Below are 25743 nucleotides of genomic sequence, written 5' to 3' on the forward strand. Positions count from 1 at the left end.
TTCGCTGACAATTCCATTGCCGGGCACTCTCGCCAGAATTTGATGAATTGCAACAGTAATGTAATTTGGTCCCACAAAACAACCACCAGCACAACGGTTGGGAAGAACACACGAGCCGACGGAGAGGAATCAAATAGCGGCGGTGTAGAGGACCGAACCGTAAATCAAAATTATACACTCACGGAAGGTTAGAGATGAATGAAATATGCTTAAAAAGGATTCGCTTTTGACAACGATAGTGAGCGCGCGCGATCATAAAGCTAACACGCACCATTAACCTCATCAACTGTTTCGGTGTAACAGGTGTGGGTTTGGGTACACGTGCTGCGTACAAAAACCGCCACTGCGATGTGGAAAATCATCTGCTCGAAATGTTTTATTACAAATAAATCTAATTTCGGGCTGTTCTTGCAGCAGTCCTGCAAGGAAAATCAATTTTACCACTGGCAATCATTTAAAACAATCAAGTAAATGATGCATCGTTTTTTTTTTCATTTTAAACACTATTTTTAATAGCACACCCATTCGACCACACTAAATCATTCCGAAGAGTCTATAAAGGCACACACTCGCTAGCGAATAGCAAAAAGATATGATTGAGTCATTTCCGATCTCACTCGCTAAGACGTAACATGGGTAAGAAAAAAAAAGCTCCTTGCGAGACTTTTCTCAAGATTTCTCGTCCTCTTTCTTGTCTTCGAGACTGTGCACGCGGAAGAGCAGCAAGAAATAGACGAACCTTCAATTAATTTAAATTGCAATAGTAAATCTTACAAACCGTTGCACACTATTACCCACACACACACATACACACAAAAGACCTCAAACAAAAGAAAATCGTTCGTTCCATCCGGTCATCCGGTCGCACAGTGTGGTTCCGGTGATGACGTTACCCATGCCCGAACGTTACAGCATCGCGCAAGAAGCTGGCATTCGGATGCCGCCGCTTTATACTACCAGCTTGCTGGACATATGGATGTGTACGACCGGCCAACAATAATAACAATAAAAAGCTAATATCGTCCAAAAGCATTTTGCATTTTATTACATTCTGTCCGGCACGGCAACACGATCCTCCGCCGTCCTGTGTGCGCTGGAAATCCCTTGCGGACCCGAACCTTGCGGTAAGACAATTTTTTTCCCCTTTTATTTACTATTTGAAGGCAACCAGCGGTTATGCTATTATGTGATGATGTTTCTTAGAAGAATAAAAATGCAAAGAGCGTTCGATGGAATTAGACCACGACGACGCACAAATCATCATCTTAAATGATCTTTAATAACACTGTTTATTGTATTTCTTTTGAGAAGTAAAATTATGGTTCACTTTTTATTTGAAATAATGTTGTTAAAAGGAATAGACAATCATCTTCAACAAGGTATCAACATGCCCTCTTCCATACTGGGGAAGATTAATCGTACTTAAACACCTCTTTTTGGATGCTAATTCAACGATCCTAGAGATTTATGGGTTTTACTTAAAAAGGTTCCATTTTCTTCCAAAACGTAAAATACAATCTCAGTGCAGAGTGCCCAGTCATATGATCAGCTCTATTCACCGGAACACATCCGGATTTAAGCGGGTTTCCCATCACAGCATGGGCATAGAACACGGGCACTAGATCGTCTAATTTACATTGCACAACCGGACACCATCTCAGCACAAATTCTAAGTAAACGTTGCAAGCTTACCACGTGCAGTGCACACGCGTGTTTTAGCAACCCACACAGCAGCTAGAAGGATTGGGTCTGAAAGAAGGAAAAAAAGGGAAGGAATGGAAGAAAAAATTGGCCGTACCCGTACAACCACTACCGGGAGCTGCAGTAATCTTCTAAACCACTTACAGCCAATACCACGCACCAGCTGGGACGGAGCGTACGAAACACGGCAAAGACGTTTCGCTCTGCATGCAGATGGGAGCATTTAGGATGACCCTCGACAGCGGCATTACGCCACCTGCATGACCGAGTAGCTTTTGCCGTGGCCTTCTTAGCTAACCGGCCCGGCAGCAGGGCGACGAGGAATGGGGCGCATTAAATCGGGATGGTAAAACCGACCTGTCAGGCGGTTAGGCCAGCGGGAAACTTGCTCCAGATGGTCCGATTACGGGCACCGGTTACACGATGTTTGTACGGGGCTCGCAAAAAGGGCTGAGATGGCTGTGGATTGTCCGGATGGACACTGAAAAGTGCAATCACTGCAACTCGTAGCCTTCGCCTTCGCCATCATCGCTTTTGAATCGACATCGTCTACGTCGTTGGCTCTGCTCAACAATATGTGGACCGTACCAGTCTAATGCTACCGAATCTGCTGTACCATCCCGTACGGCTCGCCCGTCCATTCAACCGGAAAAAAACAACTCACGAATATTTCAATAGAATACGGAATGTATCGTGTTCTCGGTAGTATATTGGTGCTGTCCAGGAATCAAGCAGAGCAAAAAACTACCACCCGGAATGGGGTAATTCAGATGTTAGCCCAATAGGGCATACTAACTCCGGCATAGTTTCTCATCATTTCGTCCATCTCTTACAACCCGTGTGGCCGTTTTTCCAACGTGCATTTGCGGAAAACATTTTCTTTTGCAAGAGTTCGAGCAATTTTAGGTTATCGTTGCTCAAAGTGATCGAAATTTTTGAAAATTTAATTGAAAGTTCCTGATGCAATCCATTGCATAAAACCAGGCGCTTTTGCACAATCGAAGAGACATCATTCTGGAATACATAAAATCATGCGTTATAATGAGCGTATGATCGGTTTTCCAAGTTCTGTGGAGTGACGGCAATTTTTCTAACTTCATTTCTATAGCCATAACAAGCTTGTACGTTCGTAGAAAGGATTAGAGTAGCTTGCAGGAAGCGTAATAACTGACTGTGCCGTTGTGTCATGACCATCACCAATATAACAAGTTGTTTATCATCTCTGATCGTACCTAGCTTCGCAGTAATTACTGCGCCTGCTGCATCGAGGAACCGAGTGCCACCCGTAACGCAATCAATCCGGTAAACATATTGACGGAAATGGAACGAACAGATGAAACAAACATTCTTCCGCGGAAAAAGAAATATCGAAGACTAGATAAAGTTCGCAGAAAATACGAGTGACAACACTAATTGGCATTAATTACCGATGCTTCTAAACGGCTTGAACCGTTGGCAAAAACAACAGACCATGTCGCTTACGCTCTGCTGTCCTCGATCAAGTACCTCCTCGCTCATCTGGTGCCATCTGTAGAGCTCGGCAAGGCACGAGAAGGTATGAAATTCGCTTGAAACATGAATGTGCCCTTCCAACCCTGGTCACAATGCTAACAAATCTGACAAACGACCCATCCACCCTAACGACCGGAACCTAATGAACGTACGTGCTACATTTCTCAGAAGTGCCCAAGCTACCAGGGGACCAAAAGCATTTACAAGGAAAGGGCATAGGTGCATACCAATGTCTCTAATTTCCTGCCTCCATGTGCAGTGTCTTCTTGGCGCAAAGATCACAAAACCGGGCACCAGAAAGAAACGATTCTATTTCATTGGTTTGTTAATATATTTCCGTTCACTTCATTTGCGCGATCGTTCACATAGACGGTCCTGGTCTTTTATTCCGCACTGCGAAGCGCTTAGTATGGCTGAGGAGGTGGAGGATACTCCGGAACAATTGGAATGTTGCCTTGGCGCTGGTTGTCAACGAATACCTCAATGTTGACCAACGGTGCAACTGCTTCGTTTATCGGATAGATCACGTCCGAGTCAGCGGGAAGTGCCGCCGGTTCCAGGGCATCCTTTCTGTAGGGTTGCGGTGGCGGCTCCTCCGGATTCGGTCCCGGTGGTGGGTATGGTCCCGGCCCAGGTGGTGGGTATGGTCCCGGTCCCGGTGGTAATCCCGTTTGACTATCCACGTTGACTCGAATGTTAATCAGCGGATTGGCAAGGGCCACCGCGGCCAACATGGCCAGCACGATTAGGAAGCGCATTTCGCTCGTTTGCTTACACTGTGTTCGTTCTACTTCTTGACTTGAGCTGTAGTAACTGATGATTGGGTATGATGGGCTGTATGTCTTTTATAGTGCAGACATTTGTTCATAAGCGATGGGCAGTTTCTGGCCACCAACCAAAACCAATGTCCAGCGGCACATTCAAACCACTTCTTCTTATCTTCGAATCAAGGGCGGTCATGATCAAAAAGCTATCTAACATGATGAGTTTATGAGCATAACCGGGGCTTATCAATTCTTCCGCCCTCGTACACTCCGATGCGCTTTTCCATTACTCTGCTATCACTTTTGATTGTATTATTAGCTTATTAGACGAACCTACAAACTGCAATATCTGCAAGCCAGCCAAGATTAGCGCAATCATCCGTTCGATGTCTGGCTCTAAATTTAGCCAGCTATGACCAATTACAGGGCGCACAGCAAGTGCAAACACCCTGACATTGTGTAACTCGCGTAATCTCGCATGCATCGTATAGTACACTTTGAATTTTTACCTCACACACAGACCGCTTATACGATGTATTCCGATTGTTTTGAGGCTGTATTTCGCACGAACTCCGGTAGCCCCTCAAAGCCGAAAGGTCGCCTGTTTTGTAACAGTTTGTAATTAACTACATATTTCATGACAAACATCTCGACTATTTGCCGGTCGCAAAACCAACAAAACACCTAACGAACCTTTCATCACGTCGCCTCTCCCTACGCCCCCAAAAACTACGGACCAAACTAATGTGAGTTTTCATTTTCCCAAACACTAACCCACCCCCACAACCCAGTCTCACTCGTCGTCCGTCGATTCATTAAAGGTCTTTGTCGGGCAGAACGGTCTATGGGGCCAAATACTTCCACGCCTTGCACAAAACACAACCGACAACATGACAAACACAAAAAAAAACAGAGCCACCATGTGTTGCAAGAAATTTTAGTCTCTGGTGAGATTCTTTCTAATTTACATGTATGATGAAAGCAATACACTTTACACACTCACACACACACACACGTGTGCATCGACCGGTGAATGCCAACGAAGCTCACCGACATTATAGGGATGGACAGAATGTGAGAAAGCCCGAGAAGCAGGTGGCATGACAGAGGACCTTCGGACGGTGCCGGTTGTCAGCATATGTGCCGCCTCCAATCAAGCCTCTGGTCCGAGGGTAAGGAGCTTCCGTTTAATGTTCTCATTAGAAAGGTAAGCGAGTTACTGGGCGTAAAGCATATCCTCCTACCATTTCACAACTGGGCCAACCCGTGCTCGCTGTGTTTGAAGTTTGGTAAACATGTAAAAATCTTATCTACCCCCAAACAAGCACCATCTGTGGAGCAATTTTTTGTCTAAGTTGTCTAAATGTCTCATGTGCTTCATTATTCCTCACTGCTCGTGTGAAAATCTTTTAATGTATGTCTCATCCTATTTTGGGCATTTTCTTTTAATAAATAGCAGCAACGTGAATGGTTTACAGCGCTCGTAACGAAAAAAAATCATCACATGGTTTAGCTAAACTGCACTCATAGGAACTTTGCTTCTACCAAGTTCGGTAGAGCGATGTACATACGCCTTCCTCAATACGAACCTTCTGTGGCTCTTGCTACTTCTGCACACCGATTAATGAATGAAGCTTTTGATGAAGCTAGATCAAGAGCCCTCCACAAGGCAGGCAGCGTCTTGCAGTGCCGCTAGAAATTGAAGCCAGCAAAGTGACAGCCCGTCAATGGAATGCAGGAAGAATCACACAGCAACGCCAAACCGCAGAGTAATCAACCGATGGTTATGATGATAAAGTAGTCCCGAAGGAAATTTTCTGCACTGATGCTACGCCACGCAGCCCGTGCGCATAGTGCACATCAAAAGCGCACCGATCGAGGACGATAGTGGGAATTGGCTCATCAGCAGCATTACCACACTGAGCCGTCAAGCTGCCGTATGATACGACAAGTAGAAGTAGCGTTGGAATTAACCGTGCACGCTGTTCAATACGCTGGGGCATTATTTGTTCGAATTTCTGAAAGTACGTGCAAATAAGCTTTATTTGTATTTACTTTTATTTATTATTTTATTTTACTTGGGTGATTAATTCAAATATTGCAAAATTTCGTTCTTCATTGTTTTTTTTTTTTGTTATTCAGGAACGGCCAGGCCGTATTGCTCGTTCTTCATTGTTAATTAGTAAAAAATAAAAAAAATATGTTGTTATATTTTTATATGCATATATTTTTATATATATAAAATATGTTTTAATTTCACCCTGTTAAATAGTTTGTAAACAAAGTTAGTTTTGCTAACTAATGCTACTTGCTTTAAGAATATCAGTCAATATTTACAGTCGTTTAAAATAATTGGTCATAGTAGCCATTTCTATTTACTCTTCGTCTTCTTTTTCACTTATTCTTGTTTATTTCTCAGTGTAACGACCTACTAGATCATTAAATAGTCTTAAATTCATTAAATAGCATTAAATGTTTTCCATCCAGCTCCATACAAACTGTTTGATGGTCTCGACCTAGTTGCCAACTCCCGAATCTTTTACTATTCTTTACATAACATAACTATTGTACATTTCATATGCATTAACGACTATTTAAAGACCACTTGAAACCTACGTTTCGTCCTCGACGAACCTCGTTTTAAAGATTACTTTTCGCTTCATAAATTCTAAGCACAATCTTTCGACAAAGACAACCACCTACATTGTGGCGCTCGAGTGTACTTTCCCGTAGGGCTGTTCGCCTTTCGACACAGCCCAAAATATTATCGCGGGTATCATTTACTAAACCAGCAGTGAAGCTGATTTCCACCACCACCCAACGCAGCCAACGGCCGTACTTAATGCACAAATGGCTTCCCGTACCCGGTTGTCCTTTGCGCTGCTGCTGAAACCGACCGACCCCCGCATAACCCACCAGGGTATCATAAGATCGATAAACTACTGAAAAGTGTTACAAAAGCTTGGGCAGAGAAAACGGCAAACAAATGCTGCTGCCGCTGCGTCGCTGCATTGGTCCTCCCTCGGCAGGCAGGCAGGCAGGCAGCGACATCATCAGCAAACCGTTTCCTCGCGGCTTAATCATCCAACTCCTTCACCGAGCCCGTAAGCCGCAGTATTAACTTCATCCTCCCGGTGCAGTGCTTTCATTTGTGAACGCTACCAGTAACTGCCAGCGCCTGGCCGCCACCACGGTGGATTGCGCTTACCCTAGCGCCGGTGGCTTCCACGGAAGATTGCAACAGCTTTCGCAATTGAACGTTGAAACACTTAAAACGGGCTAAGGTTTTGGGGTGGTTTTTTTTTGTTTGTGTGAAAAGAATAAGGAGTGCTGAAGTTATAAGCCCTGTTGTAAGACGCCTTCTGCTTTAATGGGTGGAACTAAACCCGGTGGGAATTTTCAACCATGTGCCGACGTACTGATAAACGGCACGGAACTCCCTATTCCCTCCACAGATTGTGTCGCAATCCTGCGCAAAGCAAGTGCAATCCATTGGAGAAATCAGTGTCCCCGGCACCGTGGTACAGGAATTGGGTGTGGCGCATCGGCCACTCATACACCCACGGAAGCGGCACGGCACGGCAAGGAAAGAAAACCCAAACGAACGAAACCTCGGCAAAACCCGCACCGCATCTTAATGTAGTCAAGCCACCGTCCGGACCGGCGATGCAGTGTGGAACACACTCATTTTAGAGGTACCTTCTATCCTTCTACCTTCAGACACTATTGCACTTCCACTTCAAGAAGTATTGTTACTTTTTTGCTATCTTTTCCACAAAAAACCCCACCGTGAAAGAGCTGTAGAGAAACCTTCACAGCAACGCCGGTCACTGTTGACCTCCGTGTGGCATTAAGACTCGCAACCATAAAAGCAGCGAGTGGCTCGTTCACCTTCGTTCGCACGGGAACATTCCGGGCGCTACAATGTCTGGTCCGAGCCTTTTGCACTCGTGAACAGCAGGCCAATGTTCACGCGAATGTCCCCGCCAAACCACTGACGGAGAGTGTCGGTTACGAACCCGGTCACCCTGCACCAAAGGCGCTCACCGAAACGTCCGTCCGTTTGACTCGGCAAAGCCAAGAAAGCGACACTCCAGGAAATATAATTAATAACGTGTCATAAAGTTGACTGCGAGCGAAATTACAAAATCATCGGAGAGCATTTTAATGCGGACTTTGTGACGGGGGGTGAGTTTTTCGGGCCGTTTCAGCGAAGAACGGTACGCCACTTTATGCCGGGACTCAACCTGTCTTTGCGGTGGGTTGCGAGAATCCTTCCGTGAAACTTCGTGCAGCAACACGCACTGTGCAACCCGGAACCACGGTGCCCGGTAAGGGACCACCGTACGGAAATGTCCGGGGTAATCAAATTCACTTCCGACTGCCTTGTTCGATCTAACTTTCGCACTTCCGAAAGTGCTAACGGTCCCGGGCTGATTGTCGGTCGGACGGTCACGGGTCCTCCTCCTTGCCGTTTTGCGAGAGGACAAGATGTCTTGCCGTTTTGTATGACACATTTAATCAACGGTACAGTGCGGCTGATACACCGCAAGTCGTCGGCTAGGAATTTGGAAGGCACTACAGCTCTCATATGGAGCACCACACCACGGACGCTGACTGACGCTAAAGATAGCACACGGGCTAAAGATGCTGACGACGTGGACGGAATAATATTTGATACTTGATTCGATTAGTTCCTCGAGTGCTCGCGGTACAGGTGTGTCAGCACAAATACTGCCATTTAATTTATCAAAATCAGTAACGCACTCTCCCCCCAAGAGTGGCAGGATTGGTGATGGCTCGATACGCTGTGCACTTACGCTGCCCAATGCAGCTGTCAAACAGCAGCCAAGCGCCATACAAGAGGATGGATAAAATAGCAGGCCATGCATCGAAGAATTGTTTGTTTTGATGTGTTTTCTGGTTGACTATCCTGAAGTTCCTCCTGCACAAGCCTAGGATTCTTCCAAATCAAGTGCATTTATTCAGAGCTTATCTTCTTCTTTTAACACTCAATTAACACTTTACAATTCGTCACACTGAGTCATGTTGCAAAAGACATTTAATTAAAGTTCTAACGTTTGTTATTATTCACATTTTGACAATAATTTGTTGACCAAGTCGTTATAAAACACCTCCGGTTTCGGTTTTGGAAGCCTAAAAATAGCAAACAACAATAAACTGTGGATTGCACTGAAAAGTGGTCAAATTATGTTGGAACAACCTTGGCCCGTCGGATCGAAACATCGAACACACGAAACAAACCCTGATTCATCACCGTTCTCAATTTACCAAAAAAAAAAAGGCATGTCTGCGGCAAACAGTTTTTACTTCAGTTGGGTCTTTAAGGCCACTAACAAAATGCCCATCCCTTCTGCCAAATTCCAAATTTATACGACCACATGTTAACCAACAAACAAGGTACACATGTTCGTTAATGGACGACGAAAGCTTGGACGACCTTGAACAGATTTTGGGTACTACATTTTATCTCGGCCACAAAACGAAGCCATGTCTTTGCTACCAAAAACAAGAACTCAGCTGTACCCCGTATTAGGCCGAATAAAATTAGAATTCAGTAAACAATAACGAAATCTTTACATTCTTAACGAATTCCTTTTGGAATTCTCTCATGGGGGAATTGAAGCATTTAAATTACATTTGAAATAATTTTCCTTAACTCTTCAAAAATTGTTTCTTGAGGACATAACTTCGAAAATATTGCTATTGATTGCTATTAGCCTGGTCTAATAGCTTACCAATAAATTGTTTATTGACTCGTTTTCTTCAAAAATCAACTTTCTCTTCCGCCATTTTTGAATTTCTTTGACTTTATTTAGCCATAAACGGATGGTCAGTCCTACGAACGGTGAATCGTGCCGAGAAGGGATTTTGGATCAGTCTTGTCGTGAGCAAATCAACTTCATTCGCTTTTTTTGTTTTATGTAACCTTTTAGTAATGAATATAATTACATTACGATCATTTATGGTGTGTTTACTCGCGCGACTGTACCGACAATTGCATCGCCCATTATTCTTACCGCCTTATGTTGTGAACATAAACGCAAGTGCTTACGCACAGCGGCATAGTCTACTGTTAGGCGTATTATCGGCCCGCTGGTACAGCAACATACACGTTCCATTTATTTCCTCCCCACCCTTTGCTATCGCACACGCAGTCTCAACCAACCAACATAGCGCCATAACCACTACAATCTAGTCTAGCATTCACACTCCCATCCTAGGCTAGGGGGTTTGTTTGCTGTGTACGGTGCGTACCCGTAGGAGGTGCGCACCGATGGTTCAATGTCAAAGTCAATTGGATGTGGTGATCGTTTGTATCGAACCCATCATCATTGCCCATCGCACTGTGCCGATGTGTGTAATCAAGAAATGCCGTGCCGATCACGCAAACAACAACACAAAAAAAAACAATTCGCGAGATAATGCCGCGTCACGCTTAGACAAACGACACAGCATCTGGGAAAGTGGTAAAGTTCTCTAATGTTTAGGTCATTGTGAAAAAACATTGTTATTAGTTTATTAATATGTTTTAAAACTTGTTAATAGGGTTTATATTTTCAGAAAATTGTTTATATGTTTATTTGATATTTGTTTGATAATTGTTTTTGTTTGTTTTTTTTATTAAATAAATAAGTAATTTCAATAGCATATCCAAATTTTCTCTCCATTTTTTTATATTATTACTTAATTTGTCTTTATTAAAATGAACTCTAGTTATAAAAAGTATTTCATACAAAATACAAGCATTATAATGAACAAGTACGGAATAAAATGAATAAATGCTATCAATGATTTCCAACGCAATGTCCATGACCATACGCTTCATCATCGTGCGCATCTTCGGGAGGCACCCCCGATGCAGGAACATTTACAACGACACCTTAGTCCACTGTCGAACCGGTCGCGGAACGCACGCGCCCTATTAGTACGATCACCACGGCACATCGCGAAGAGTGAACGCGTGCGCGAAACCAGCAAGATTAGTTCCGTCACATTTCTACCCCTTCTTCTACATTAGGGCGCGTGGACGTTCAAAATCTGCACCGCAACTGTCACGCGACCGTGTATTTTGATTTTAGCTTCACCGAATCCACCACCGGCCTGGGTACTGATAAAGGAGCCCCAGTTTTGGGTTTAAGGGTGATTGTACCGTGTTTCGCAATCTAGTGCTGGAACGGGGGGAACGTTGTCAAACCGTTGCCGCTAGTGGCGTGAAGATAGTTGTTTATGTTTGCGCGCAAAAGTAAAAGATAACATCACGTATTGTTTTATCAGCTGCCAGGAGTGTTGTTATAACAGTGCCCAGCCCGCAGCAATGAATGATACAAGCCACAAGGAAGCGTACGTGCGGGATGTCGTGATACCGGGCATGGTGGCCCGGGGACAGCTTTCGTTTACCGAGCATCTTCCGGAGAGCGGTAAAGTGCGGCTGAAATCGGTTGATGTGAAGCCGCTTGTTACCAATGGGTTCATGCTGACGGTACCGTTCGTGGTAACCGTGGTGTTGGAGCAGACACCTGAGCCTGGTGAAGATATCAAGTCGGAAACGTTTCATCTGATAGTGAAGGTAACTGGGTGCTGGAAGATGCTAAGTGTGCGCACATTGATCAACATGAGCAAGCAATCTTCAATTGCCTAACAAACAGTGAATGGGCAATTTTTTTTGCCCTGGGAAGGCCACGCTCTGTAAACTTCATCTCAGCAAATTTTTGTCTCATCAAACAAACACTTGATTTGCCACAAATGGCAACCCTTCAAATGGAAGAACCAGACAGGGGGCGCATTCGCTAAATTAGTTCATTGCGATCGCGATAGCTTGTTAAAACACATCACACCATTTCCTCTTTCAGCATTTCCATTTTAAATCTCTTTCGGAGCTCAATGATCGACCATTGTTCGTTCGTTGTGTCGTTGAACATTATTAACCATAAATCATTATCTCATTTGCGTCTGGTGGTCCTGTGCCTATCATAGTACTTTTGGCCTGTATGATAAGTTCACATCGATAAGATCGATAACACTGTACACTGGGTGGGGTGCGTGACTGTAACTCCATTAGGCCGCAATAATTTGCTAGCTCCAGTGCGGTGGCTTATTTGATAGATAGCTTTTAATGGCAGATTAACACATTTATTTGCATACGTTTTTAAGTACTACTATCGTTATATCATTTTAACAACACAATTCTGTTTCTTCTTTGCGTAACAACCTACTAGATCATGCCTGTCATTTATGGCTTACTAGACTTATTTTACCGGTCCGGATGGGATTTTGATCCGGTCCGTTCGTGTGAAGACCGGTGCCGTCGGACCGCCCCAACCGCATAATTATGAATAATTTTATTTGCGAGAACTCATTTCAGGTTAGCAAATGTTTCTCGAATTACTATTGAAATTTGAAGTTACAGAACTAGAAACCTTTTTGTTCACACCTTTTCGGTATTAATGTGTAAAACTGTTTGAAGGTCATATTGTCTGTATCGCATACACACATAAGCAAGTGTCGCATAGTGTCTATCTAGTAGCGACTACTGCGACTTATTCTCGAGACTGTAATGACTGCCGAGTCGCATTGCCTCTATCCAGAATCTAATGCCTTATGTCTCTGGACTGTAATTAGTAACGATCTATCAACCATCAAGACCAGAGAATAGCTTAGGTCAACAGGGAAAGATTTTTTGTTCGATATACTTCAGAAAGTTTTATGGATGATCTTTCGCGAACTTCGAGATCTATAGTACTGTTTAATGCCTTTTGTCGTTATTGTGCTTAGGCGACAACATGAGATATTTGTTAAATGTTGTACAACAAATTTCAATCACGTCTAGACTTAGATGATAGGTTTTAACGAGCACGAGGGCCATAAATCGACCAAATATACCATCAGATGTGTCAAAATTTTGAAGTTCGGTACCAGACATCGTTCCGTTGAAGTTGCAGTCGTTTTTTAGTAGAAGAATTTATTAATTTGAAGTTTAGTAATTGAATTATATTGAATTAATGCAGTCAAGCTAGGAGAAGTATAGTATTACTGTAGTAATCAAATATTGTGATTAATAATAATATATAATAATAATAATAATAATAATAATAATAATAATAATAATAATAATAATAATAATAATAATAATAATAATATCGTTTGACATTAAGACGCTCTAAATATGCTTTGCTTGTCTTTCATCATCATTAATAACACCTCAGTGCATCATTTTGAGCTATAAAATTAGCACTAAAATACTGGTCTGAAATAAAATCCGAACTAATATTCAGATTTTCAATGCATCCACGGATAATTAATATAAAATTTTTCATGGCTTCAATAAGGCTGCATAAAATCAATTAATCGAATTCATCATAAACATTTCCTGAACCAGGCCATGTAATGAAGATTGAGTTACAAACACTAATTAGAGGCAACAGTTGTCACGTGTTTCCTCTCAGTTTATTATGTCCACAGAATGTATATGCTTCTAATTATGACATTCACAGTACCGTTTTTCATCATTTGGTGTCGACATTTAGTTTTTAGTAAATCCAATGACAACCTGCGTAAATTGATATTGCTTTTGGATGCAAAAAGGATTAGCGCCCGCTGCGCAAAATGATATCTAGCTGGGAAAGCTGAATAGAATGTCACACGGTGTGGCGGGCCAGTGGATGGTAAAGAGCCTATAGTATACGTTCATTTTCTCCCTATCATTGTTCACCCGCCAGATAACGCCCGATTGCACCCAGGAGATGTACGAGAGCTGTCAATTTGAAACGCTTTTCGAGAACGAAATGATTGCTTACACGGAAATCATACCCACCCTCGGTAAGGCCGAGCTGTATCCAAGGTAAATCCATTATCTGCTACGGCAACTCCTTCACAATGCAATCTATTTTCGTGTTCCATTCTGCGCCCAGCTACTATCACTGTGAACGGAAACCAGCGGAAGCATTAATGGTAATGAGCGATTTTTCCTTTTCCGGCTGGAAAACGTCACCGATGGTCGTGAACCTGCCGCTGGATTACATCATGCTCGCAGGTTTGTATGGTTTTTGTTTCCTCACCGCCCACACCGTTAGCAAAACAGTTTATATCTCTAGTGTCACGTTTGTTCACGATTGAACACACCCCACAGTGAAAGAGCTGGGACGCTTCCATGGTGAATGTTACGGCATGAAGGAGGCACGTCGGGCGCAGTTCGACAGTATTATTGCGAAATTTAAAGAATCTCGATTTGCCGCCGATATCACGGATCTTATGTGGAAGACGGTCCTGACCGTTGCACCGAAGCGTGCGATCAAATCCTTGCAGGAGAGCCGCTTCAAGGCGTTGGTGCCGGCGTCGTACCTCGAAAAGCTGGCCCGACTGTTCGAGGATTCGTGGGCGCACGCGAAGCGAAAGGTACAGCCACGGGAACCGTTGGCCGTCATTTGCCATGGTGATTACCTGCGCAACAACATGGCGTTCCGGTACGGAGATGCGAAGGTAAACAACATCGGTCGGAACTAACAAGTGCGCAATGCGAATTCCGTTTCATCGTCCTCCTTCCCGCTCCATTTCGCAGGATCCCGAACGGCCTACCCATGTGATGATGTTTGACTTTCAAACCCTACGCTACGCATCACCGATGATCGATTATACTACCTTCCTTGCCAACTCAACCAGCTATGACGAGCGGGAGCACCATTTTGATACCATTTTCCAAACCTATCACCGGGAGCTGGTACGCACGGTGGCCAGAATCGTTGGCGTTTCGGATCCGAGCGAATTACCACCGTACTTCAGGTGCTGCTTCAATCGTACACCCACCGCCGAGCAACGTATTCCATGCTTATCAATTTTCCAATGCTGTTTTCTTCTCTCTTTCACGCTACCCTAATCACTTTCAACAAAATCCCTAGCTATGAGTCATTTCATCGCGAACTGGTCGAATACTACACCTACGGTTTTAACATTGCCTCCTCGTTCCTGATGGTACTGTACGAACCGATGGAGATATCCTTCACCGAGAACATCTTCACCGAGGCAGAAGCCGAGGCGGACGCATGGACACGGGGCGGGGAACCACTTAACCGGGAGCTAGCGGCCATGGTATACGAAATGTATAAGCTTCACCAAAAGTATGGGCTTGATCCGGTGTGATCGTTTGCCGTCAATTCGGATCGGATCGGACTGGGTTAGCTGAACCGTGGCCGTTGGAATGCGGGCAGCATTTGGTGCTTAAATGGGTTCTAACATTTTAATTCACATCGTGCCGTGAGTGAACAGAGGTGTGCTCAACGGCTAGCGATAAATGGAATCCTGTTCAATAAAGAGTGTTCTTCAATGAAATATTACGAACAAACACGTTGTTTTTTAACCTACCTTACACCAACACTGGTTGGTTTTGTGCTATAAATTGCTACTAGACTTTGTTTGGGCTTTCAAACTTCTCTTTTAAAAAGCCTTTTAGAATCCCTTCTAACAGCTAGTATACCAGAGTACAAGTGGCAAAGTTAGAGCCATTTCTTAACCGTGTAGCTAAAACGCTGAGGGCTTTGCTAATGTTTGAACATTCCAGGAAAACTTGAACAAAATCTAGAAATAACTACAGAAATAGAGGTCTTAGCTCCAGTAAAAGAGTTGTTAAAGCTATTTCTGAATTCTTTTGGAATATTTGGTTGAAGAAATACAAAATATTTCACCAATTTTAAGCTTTGGAATTCTAAAGTCGGTGCTGTCCAGAGTTATCTGCAATGCTCGTAAAAATGACACATCTTTCCGGCGTGCTGTCAGATATCAGTCAGACGAGACAACTTGGAACAGCATGAAATACATCTTCATCATGGTCCATAAGTTGGGAAGAATTCCCCTTCTCCACTAAAAAACATAATCCAGTTCAACTTGTAGCCAATGCTGTGGCCGACAAATATTTTCTTGATCTTTATTATAAACTATTATTAAACTCGTAACCGAAGGAGCAGACCTTTTCACGTTGGCTGTTGGATCCAGACTGAGTTGTGCAGACTGCTAACGCTGCACGGTCTGTATGTGTGTTGTATCCGTGAATACAATCCCTTGCATTGTTTTCAGTGCAACTGCTTGCGCAGTTGCGCTTGTAAGGACGGGGAACTGTATTCCAGGAATTGCTGTCGTTGTTGGGGATTGCGACTGTTCTCTATGTGCTATTGTCCTCTCTTGTTCTCTATGTGCTGATGCGTCTGGGAGTTGTGGCCGGTTCGCCACAATACTCTCCCCTATGTTTTTAAGAACCTGAGTGGGATCCTCACGTGTCGTCCTGAGGATGTAGTGCGAGGTTCCAGTGAAGGTTTACCAGGAATATCTTGCTGTTGTTCGTTATGTACGAATGCTGCTTTAAGACGGTCGATGGATATGGATGAACTTTTTCCGTTGATGTCTACTATGAAATATTTCTTTTTTCGCCGAATGACGCGGTAGGGTCCATCGTAGGGTGGAGTTAAAGGCGGTTTGATGGCTCCGGTTCGAATAAAGACATGTGTGCAGGTTTCCAATGATTTTTGGACAAAAGGTCGCTGTGTAGAATGATGGGAGGTGGAAGTTGGCTTAAGCTTTGCCATTGTCTTTTTTAGATTTTCAACGAAATCTGTTGTTGGCTTGGTGCTGGAGTTTTCGTTGGTGGCAAAGAATTCCCCTGGTAGTCTAAGCGATGTACCGTAGGTTAATTCAGCTGCAGATGCTCCTATGTCGTCTTTGCATGAAGTTCGCATTCCGAGTAATACTATTGGTAATGCTGATGTCCAACTGGGGGTGTTGTGACATTTCAAAGCTGTTTTGAGCTGGCGATGCATGCGTTCTACATGTCCATTTGCTTGAGGATGGTACGGTGTAGTACGCAGATGGTTTATTCCAAGAAGATAGAGAAGTTCTTTGAAGAGTTCGGATTCGAATTGTCTGCCTAAGTCTGTTGTTAGCTTGCTTGGTACGCCAAATCTGGCGATCCAACCGTTGACAAACGCTTTTGCTACTGTTTCGGCAGTGATATTTGGAATTGGCATAGCCTCGGGCCATCTGGTAAACTTGTCTATTATGGTAAGACAATATTGATTTCCCTCAGATGGTGGCATAGGTCCAATAATGTCCATATGAATGTGTGTGAACCTATTGTCTGGCATGGCTATGTGTTCGATCGGTGATCTGTTGTGACGTATTATCTTCGACTTTTGACATGGAATACAGTGCATTACAAAATGTTTGCAATCACGCCGTATTGCTGGCCATACGTATGAGTCGGATACGAGTTTTGTTGTCGATCGAATGCCAGGATGAGATGCACCATGAAACTTTGATATGATCTGCCTGCGAAACTCTTTTGGAATGAAGGGTCTGATTTTCTGGGTGGATATGTCGCAGAAAATTGGTGTCGATGTTAGATGCGTTTGGAATGTCTTTAAGCAAAGCGATGTGTTCGGGTCTGTCAAAAGATGTTGTAACTCTGGATCTGTTCGTTGCTTTACTGCTAGGTCTTCGAAATCTATTGGCTGATTATCGATGGATTCTAAACGGCTTAACATGTCTGCTACTTGATTTTTTGCTCCGGAAATGTGTCTGATGTCCGTGGTGTATTCGCTGATGAAGCTTAAGTGACGTTGTTGAGTTGGACTTGCACGTTCCGGACGTTGTTGGAAAGCTGTAACTAATGGTTTATGATCGGTAAAGATGCAAAACTCACGACCGTCGAGATGATCTTTGAAGTATTTCACAGCTTCGTATATTGCGAGAAGTTCTCGATCGTAAGTGCTGGCTTTCTGTTTGCTTGCGCTTAGCTTACGAGAGAAGTACGCTAGTGGTTGACGTTCATTTTTCCAAATTTGGTGCAATACAGCTCCGATTGCGTTGCCAGATGCGTCTACTTCCAACGCTAATTTGGCATCCGCACAGGGGTGAGCGAGTAGAGTTGCACTAGCTAAATCTTGCTTGCATTGGTGGAAAGCTTTTGTTGTATCTTCGTCCCATGTCAATGGTGTATTGTCGTTGCGAACATTTCCTTGCATCATGTTTTGGAGGATTTGTTGGTTCTTCGCTGCGTGCGGTATGAAGCGACGATAGAAGTTTATGGTTCCCAGGAATCGTTTTAACTGTCTGGCTGTTGTTGGCTGTGGGAAATTTAATATGGCTTCTACCTTCCTTTTTGATGGTTTGATTCCTTCAGCAGTAATCAAATGTCCGAGAAATATTACTTCATTAAGTCCGATTTGACATTTAGCTGCGTTGATGGCTAGTTCATTTTCCTTTAAACGTTGAAAAACCTTACGAAGATGTTCTTTGTGCTGTTCAATGCTGCTAGAAGCGATGCACAAGTCGTCGACGTAAGGGAAAACAAAATCTAGATCGCCTAAAATGTCGTGAAGATGTCGCTGAAGTGTCTGACCTGCATTTCGGAGTCCGAACGTCATGAATTTAAATTCGAACAATCCGAATGGTGTGGTGATAGCGGTTTTTGGAATATCTTCTGGTGCGACCGGAATCTGGTGATAAGCGCGTTGTAGATCGATGCACGAGAATATTGTCTTGTTGTGGAGAATGTTTGAAAAGTCCTGGATATGAGGTATTGGGTATCGATCTGGAACTGTTATAGCGTTTAAGCTCCTGTAATCGCCGCAAGGACGAAATGTTCCATCAGCCTTCTTGACCAGGTGTAGAGGACTGGCCCAAGAACTTTTGGAAGCTTGGCAGATTCCTTGTTCCATTAAGAATCTAAATTCAGCTTTCGCTGCTTCCAGCTTATCAATGGGTAAACGACGTGGACGACAGAAAACAGGTTGGCCAGTAGTAATAATTTGGTGAACAGTTTTTGCACTTGTTTGTTTGCGATTGATATTAAGCATGGTGATGTCTTTGTACTCACTTAATATTTCCGCAAATGGTGATGTTGAATCATACGATTTGATGACTGGCTCGGAAACGCTGCTGATGTTTGATATCTCTAATCGTGTGGTGTTATCGATGATTTTGTTTCGTCGTATATCTACCAACAGATCGTGGTGGCTTAAAAAATCAGCTCCGATGATGGGTGATTTTACATCTGCTATGGTGAATAACCAGGTGAACGGACGACGCAGGCCAATTTTGAGTGTAAGACGTTTTGTGCCGAACGTTGCTATTTTTGTTCCGTTTGCTGCGAAAAGATGTTCTGATGAAGGATTATCGCGTTCCTTTAGTGTTGGCGGAATAACGGAAACGTCTGCACCTGTGTCAATCAGGAAGTTTTGGTGTGAAGCTTGGTCCAAAATATGAATACGGTTTACCTGTTCAAGTTTAGTGCAGCTAGGCTGCACACCACTTAGTTTTTTGGAACCGAAGTGAATTGGCACTTTTTTTCTGGATTTTGATGATTCTCACACTTCTTTGCTGCACTACCATAGCGGCGATGGTAGTAACAGATGAAATAATCACGCTCTCGAGACTGGCTGCGATAATTTCCGTTGTGTCTCCCCGGATGACTGTTTCGTCGATTCCATGGGCGCCGATGCTGCTCTCTTAGTAGATGATCAAATTTCTTGCTTAAGGCGGCGATTTGCGATTCCAGTGATGTTTGATGTTGGATAGGTGATGTAACTTGTACGGAATCTATTTCGTTTCGGGGGGCTTCCATGATCTTATCGGCAACCTGGGCTTGTTCGTCTAAGGTAGCCGTGGACATGGCTGCAAGAATAGAACGAACTGTCGATGGTAATGCTCGCATCCAAATATTGGCCAGGATTTTGTCACTGCATCCTACTCCACCAGTACGTCGCATCTGTGTGAGGAGCGAACTAGGTTTTTGATCACCCAAAGTTACTCCTTCTAACAGGGTGGAAATGCGCTTTGTTTCAGATGGGTGGAAATGAGCCACGACGTCGGTTTTCAGTGTGGAGTATCGGGTCTGGGTTGTCATTTCAGCACAACGAGAAATGGTCGAATATACATGCTTCGCTCGAGTGCCAAGTGCTACTATTAGAGCGTTGAATTTAGTTTTGTCTGCTTTTATGCCGTTCACTTCAAACGCTGCTTCGAGGCAGACAAACCATACATCCACGTCATCGCCGTCGAATGGTGGATAGTTTATCTTTAGCAACTGTAGCTGCGGAGAAACTTCATCCTTAGTCAATGTATTTTCCGGATTTTTCGTCGCATTTTGGGTGTCCTCTTGGCTCGTTGATTTGGTTTCCGGATTCATTTTCACACGTCAGGTTACTGGCAGCGTGGTTTCGCGGGTACACGGTTGTGTTTGTCGGGCGCGGGACGTGTTTTTTTTTTTTTGTCGGGCGCGGAGCGCGATACGCGAGTTGGCTCGTTGAACGCACTGCGAGGGTGCTGCGTGGGGCACCGTTCGTAAGGATTGCCACGTGAAACACAGGATCACTACTATAATATCGTGGAAGATCAACTATGTAGCTTGTCGGGGAACACTAATAAAGTTTGTCAGGGGTCACCAATGTAGCCAATGCTGTGGCCGACAAATATTTTCTTGATCTTTATTATAAACTATTATTAAACTCGTAACCGAAGGAGCAGACCTTTTCACGTTGGCTGTTGGATCCAGACTGAGTTGTGCAGACTGCTAACGCTGCACGGTCTGTATGTGTGTTGTATCCGTGAATACAATCCCTTGCATTGTTTTCAGTGCAACTGCTTGCGCAGTTGCGCTTGTAAGGACGGGGAACTGTATTCCAGGAATTGCTGTCGTTGTTGGGGATTGCGACTGTTCTCTATGTGCTATTGTCCTCTCTTGTTCTCTATGTGCTGATGCGTCTGGGAGTTGTGGCCGGTTCGCCACAAACTTAAACAATCACTTCAACCTGAAACCCCTGCTACAATCCTACGCAATTACAACTGGAAGCAGCAATCCGGCAATGAGTGCTGACATCACAGCTATCTCGTACCCACCTGGACGTTATCATCCCGCATTAACACAAACCCACACGATAAAATGCAAAGCTCCCTAGATTTAGTCCGAGAGCTATTACCCAAATGGGTCTGACTACTGTGTGTGTGTGTGTGTGTGTGTGTGTAAGTCATTTCCATTACCACTAAATGAGCACGTGCCACAAAACCACCGCACGCTTGGATTCGCAACCAGCAAACCGTCAGCGAAACATCAAACCTAAACGCAATGCAGCTGCAATTAGGCACATCGGCTCACATTGCTGCGCTTCTCAAGGACATCGATCGGTCTGTCGGTTGCTAATCCGCCGTCCCGAATGTCTTTCAATTAATCCTGTTGTCTACTATCGAAAGGCATGATCAGCTCGAGGACGGCAAACAACCATCTGCCATCACTGCCCGGTTGCAGGTGGCCAAATTGGGAACGACTTTGGAACAACACACCCACTCCTTCGCCAGGCAACCGAGGATTGCATTGGTAAATCACCGCTAAGGCAGACAGCAACAAACGTTGTTAAATCTTCATCGCCTTTACGGGCGGCAACCGAGCAACCGCAGTGTCGTGCACTTCTTATCGACCGCTGCATACACTTCGGGCGCGTTTGGTCCAATGGCCCACTCAGAAGGCCCACTGCAACGCCGACCGACTGTGGCTCGTGGTTCGATGGGATCTGTTTTCGCTAAACCGCTTGGTAGGAATTGATGACACGCCGGGATCAACGAGCGAACGATTTGCAAATTGTGCCACCACGGCCACGGCTTGGGAGGGAGGGGGGGTGAGGGTCCTGAAGGTGCAGGTGTGTTCCTGTTTGCCCGCCGGAAACGCAATCGTCATCGAGATTGTGCAACATAAATTAATTTATTTCTTTAATGGGGCATGAATTAAATTATGGCACTTTTGTCTTCGCGGGGCAGCACTGAATGTCCCGCACAGTTGCCGGCACATGGATTAATGTACGTTCACATGCAGCCAGGCCCCTCCTCCCTCCCGATTGCACACCACGGTGCGCAGGTGTAAGTATTGAATGGGACCTTCCAACCCGTACGCACTTCAAATCTCATCCGCAGCCCCTGTTTTCGAAACAACCCGAGCCGGGCGCGTGAAGTGTGGCTGCTGCGAACGAATACGCAACCCCAGCTGGCACCCTTTAGTGGGACAGTCGACATGGATGCAGCGCAGCCTGCGGCCGTGCGAAGAATTGCCCAGCAAGAATGCCACCAATTACGGGCGAATATATGAAATGATTTACATTTGTCAAGCGGCTACCATGAAACCGCGACCGTGGGCAAAGCACATTTGCTTACGATGGCACCCGATGGTGCCCGGATCCTCAGGTATGTACCAGTTGGTGTTGAAGTTGATTGCGAGTCGGGCATGAGGTCGGTAGGTGTGAAGCGAGGCTGCGTGGGATGAACGAAAATTTTCCGCTTGATTGAATGAAAAATCCCTACGGCACGAGCGAGCTATTGAATTGTGTTTATAATTAGATGAGTTTTTTTTTATCAACCGATTAAATTTTCGCTTTACCAATGTGGAATTCCTGGCGTTGGTTAAAAATATTACATCAAAGTCAAATCAAATCTTCACGTTTTAGGGGAGTTTAGCGTAATATTTAACACTTAAACATGATACCAGAATTCTTCGAATGCAGGAATCTTTAAACTACGGTCCCAGAGTCTCCAAAGGCTTTACGCTAGGGGCCATCAACCTTCGGCCCACGTCTGTCTCCAGTGCAGCCATCATTACTTTAGCTTTAGTGCAAGTTGTAGGTTCTATTTATAAGTCTTATATTAGACTGCCAGCGACAACAATATTCCATTCTAAGCTATCAAGTAAATGACCCTTGGCTAAGGTAGTATCAACCAAGACACAGACCAACACGGTTGAAGAATTTTAAACCTTTTTGCTACCGTGATAGCAATTCAAACTTCTATTGCATACCTCCAGGCTGATACATTCTGGACAATTCCCTTACGCTTGTGTAACGTTGAGACGACCATTTTACTTATCCTTGTTGGTTTTTTTACAACAATGCCTGATATGATAAAGATTTTTTTTCTGCAAAACAGCTACGTCTAGACAACGGCAGCCCTGTCCATTTATAGTTATTCTTAGAAGGATGTATTTTTTTTTTAGTCCTCTCAGCTGGAACCGTTATTCAGAAAACATAAATTCGATAGCATTTTTGCATGATATATATCGCCATTCCTTTACAATCTCCTTAAAGAGATGAGAGTACATCCTTATTAAAAACTAAAAACAAAATTAGAAAATAAACATAATTCATTTATTCACGGCTACACACTTTTCCTCACATCGCGGTAAGCGTGAAATGGACACAAATTACGACTTATTAGATTCGATCGTCAAGCATTATGCGATTGGGGGTTTTCAGCATATTTGCCAACATGCCGTAACTTAATTGGCCGTAAATTCTTCCGGCTATTAACATTCACAACCATCCCTAATAAACGGCTATTAGCCACCGACGTACCGAACATTTCCTTACACGTACTTGCCATTTTTGCCGCGCTAACTTTCAACTAATTTGCAATCCGCTACGTGCTCCATCCCGCTGCCTTTGCCTATTTCCAAAATTATCTGTCTCGGTACTCCGGCACTGACCGTCGGTGTGGATGCTTTAAATACGCCATACCTCACTATTTTCGGCATTACCAGGCATCATCACCACCATCATCATATCTTCATCATCGTTCCCGGCCTCATTTTTGCAAACTTGTTCGCTGCAGCGTAATGAGCGCCATTGTACTTGGATAGAGGGGCCATTTTTAAGACACCGCCCAGGATACACCTTCGCGGAAGGCACTGGACACTGGCAGCAACTTTGGCACCCGAAATAAAAAAAAACGGTACAAGACCTAATGCTTGGCAAATATTTTTATCCATCTCGGTGCACGGTACCACGTTGGCTCCGTCACTTAACCACGGACAATGATTTTGAGACAGCTGCCGTCCCGACGAAGGACAACGCGGGCAGGTGTAAAATCGGTGTACCCACAGGACAGGATACTTAATAAGGATGCTTCATTATCCCGGTGCGCTTTATTGCTGCTTATCGCCCTGTTCGTTGCTAGTGAAACATCTATTATTTTATCCCGAAAGCTGTACCCGTGCATCCCAATGCTTTCGTCCTCGTCTTCAGAGGTAGAGTTTAGAGGTATGTGGTATGATACCCACCCACACACATACACACACACAAAGCCTTATATTTAAAAAAAACTTAAAAGTAATTACTGGTAGCAATGGTAAGGAAAGAGTACTAACTGTTACCAAACAACAGTAGGTACAAGCCATTTTTCATTGCAATAATTCTTAAACGCCCAAAGGTAGGCAATCGAGAAACGTTAACACGTTGACAGTAGTAAACATTGATGTATTGTAATGTTTTTTTTTTCTTTATACTCTAATATCTACAAAAATACAGTGTTCCTCATCATCATTTTAAATGTATTATATTTTACAGAGCCTTGGAATCATCAGGGCCAACTTGCCGATTTAATGTGAGAAAATATCCGTTGCACCCGGAAAATAAAGATTGCATACATTTAGGCGTATAACGTCTATCGATGTGAATTTCTGGTAAAACATCATAATCAATTATACGAGAAAAGTTGAATTATTTGAACGATATTTAAAAAGATATTTCTCTCTACTAATGCACACACACAGTATGCCGTTTACATTGTTTAACATTCTAATTCAGGCTAGAATAAATTATCGAATCGAAACCGTACACACTTCACCATCAAGTTCGATACGTAACACGATTAGTGTTAGACGCATTGCTTCAATTAATCTTTACCGTGATCGTGTTTGACGGAGACTGAGTACTGCAGTTAGTGTTAATTTTGCATACACTTACTCTGCTCTCCCAAATGCCACAAAAGCAATCAGTCTATTTATCTAATTCCCAATCGACAAGAGCACTTCGGTACGTGTCGGGAAAGCACTCTAATGTTTGTCTTATATCTTGAGTGCGGTGCTTGATACTGATGATTCGAACTGGTTTGGGGCCGTAAGAAAAGTTTCCGAACACGGCTGGGAGAATCGGGAGGGGGCTGGGCCGCCCAATCATCAGTACCGGTGGAGCGGAGCGTACCAAGCGATCGGTGTCCGGTGCTGTGCGAATGAAAAACAATTTAGCTTCAATTTGTTAGCACTTGAAATATGCATTCTTAGCCCACCCCCACGCGCATACTACACATGCAGCAAAGTCACATCCGCTCTCGCTGGCTAAGAGGAAAGCCACTTTCGAACACAGTGGAGGGCAGGGCGCCTCCATCGGTGGGGGCGCCCCGGTCATTGTTCGCTCGCTCGTAGATTAATCACTTCTTTTCTCACAAAGCAAAACTTCCTCCTTGCTCTTTGGTGTGGTTATGATCTGTTCACTGATAGTGCTCGTGCGTCTGATCTCAACCCCTTTGCCGTATGTTTGAGCTTTTAGCCGCACCAAGCAGTGAGAAACTTCTGCTTCTCATTGCCGCTCTCTGTCTCGCATTATCGTTCGTGCCAGATGCTTTCAGATGGTTTGTATTTTTATTTATCTTTCTACTCGCTTTCATCAGTAGGGGTAGGATTTGTACAAGCCCGACACTAGTGCTTGATGAGAGCAGTGGCTTCAAGCGGAACGTTCAGCACCGATTCTGCCTAATCAAAAAGATAAGAACCGGCTGTATGTCGTTCCATCAATTTAAAATGACTCAAGCTAACATTTGTCGACCAAATGTAGCATAAGCAGAGCATTAGTTGCTTGCATACTGTACATATTTCAGTTAATAAACATTGCTTGTTTGTAAACTGTTCAACATGTTCATAAACGAAAGTGGAGTTTTTAAGCTAAATTTG

General features: G+C 44.0%; 2 protein-coding genes across 2 annotated transcripts; one reads left to right on the top strand and one right to left on the bottom strand.

The window, feature by feature from the left end:
• Positions 1-3617: 3617 nt before the first annotated feature.
• LOC128299133 (uncharacterized) lies at positions 3618-3971 on the bottom strand. Its single transcript, XM_053035002.1, has one exon. The coding sequence runs from the start codon at positions 3969-3971 to the stop codon at positions 3618-3620; it is 354 nt and encodes a 117-aa protein (XP_052890962.1).
• A 6855-nt stretch (positions 3972-10826) lies between these two features.
• Positions 10827-15323, top strand: LOC128305080 (uncharacterized). The gene is made up of 6 exons (XM_053042373.1): positions 10827-11568; positions 13718-13839; positions 13910-14031; positions 14128-14477; positions 14557-14777; positions 14894-15323. The coding sequence occupies exons 1-6, from the start codon at positions 11317-11319 to the stop codon at positions 15132-15134; spliced, it is 1308 nt and encodes a 435-aa protein (XP_052898333.1). The 5' UTR covers positions 10827-11316; the 3' UTR covers positions 15135-15323.
• Positions 15324-25743: the final 10420 nt, after the last annotated feature.

Source organism: Anopheles moucheti, chromosome 2, assembly GCF_943734755.1.
Source record: "Anopheles moucheti chromosome 2, idAnoMoucSN_F20_07, whole genome shotgun sequence".
NCBI lineage: Eukaryota > Metazoa > Arthropoda > Insecta > Diptera > Culicidae > Anopheles > Anopheles moucheti.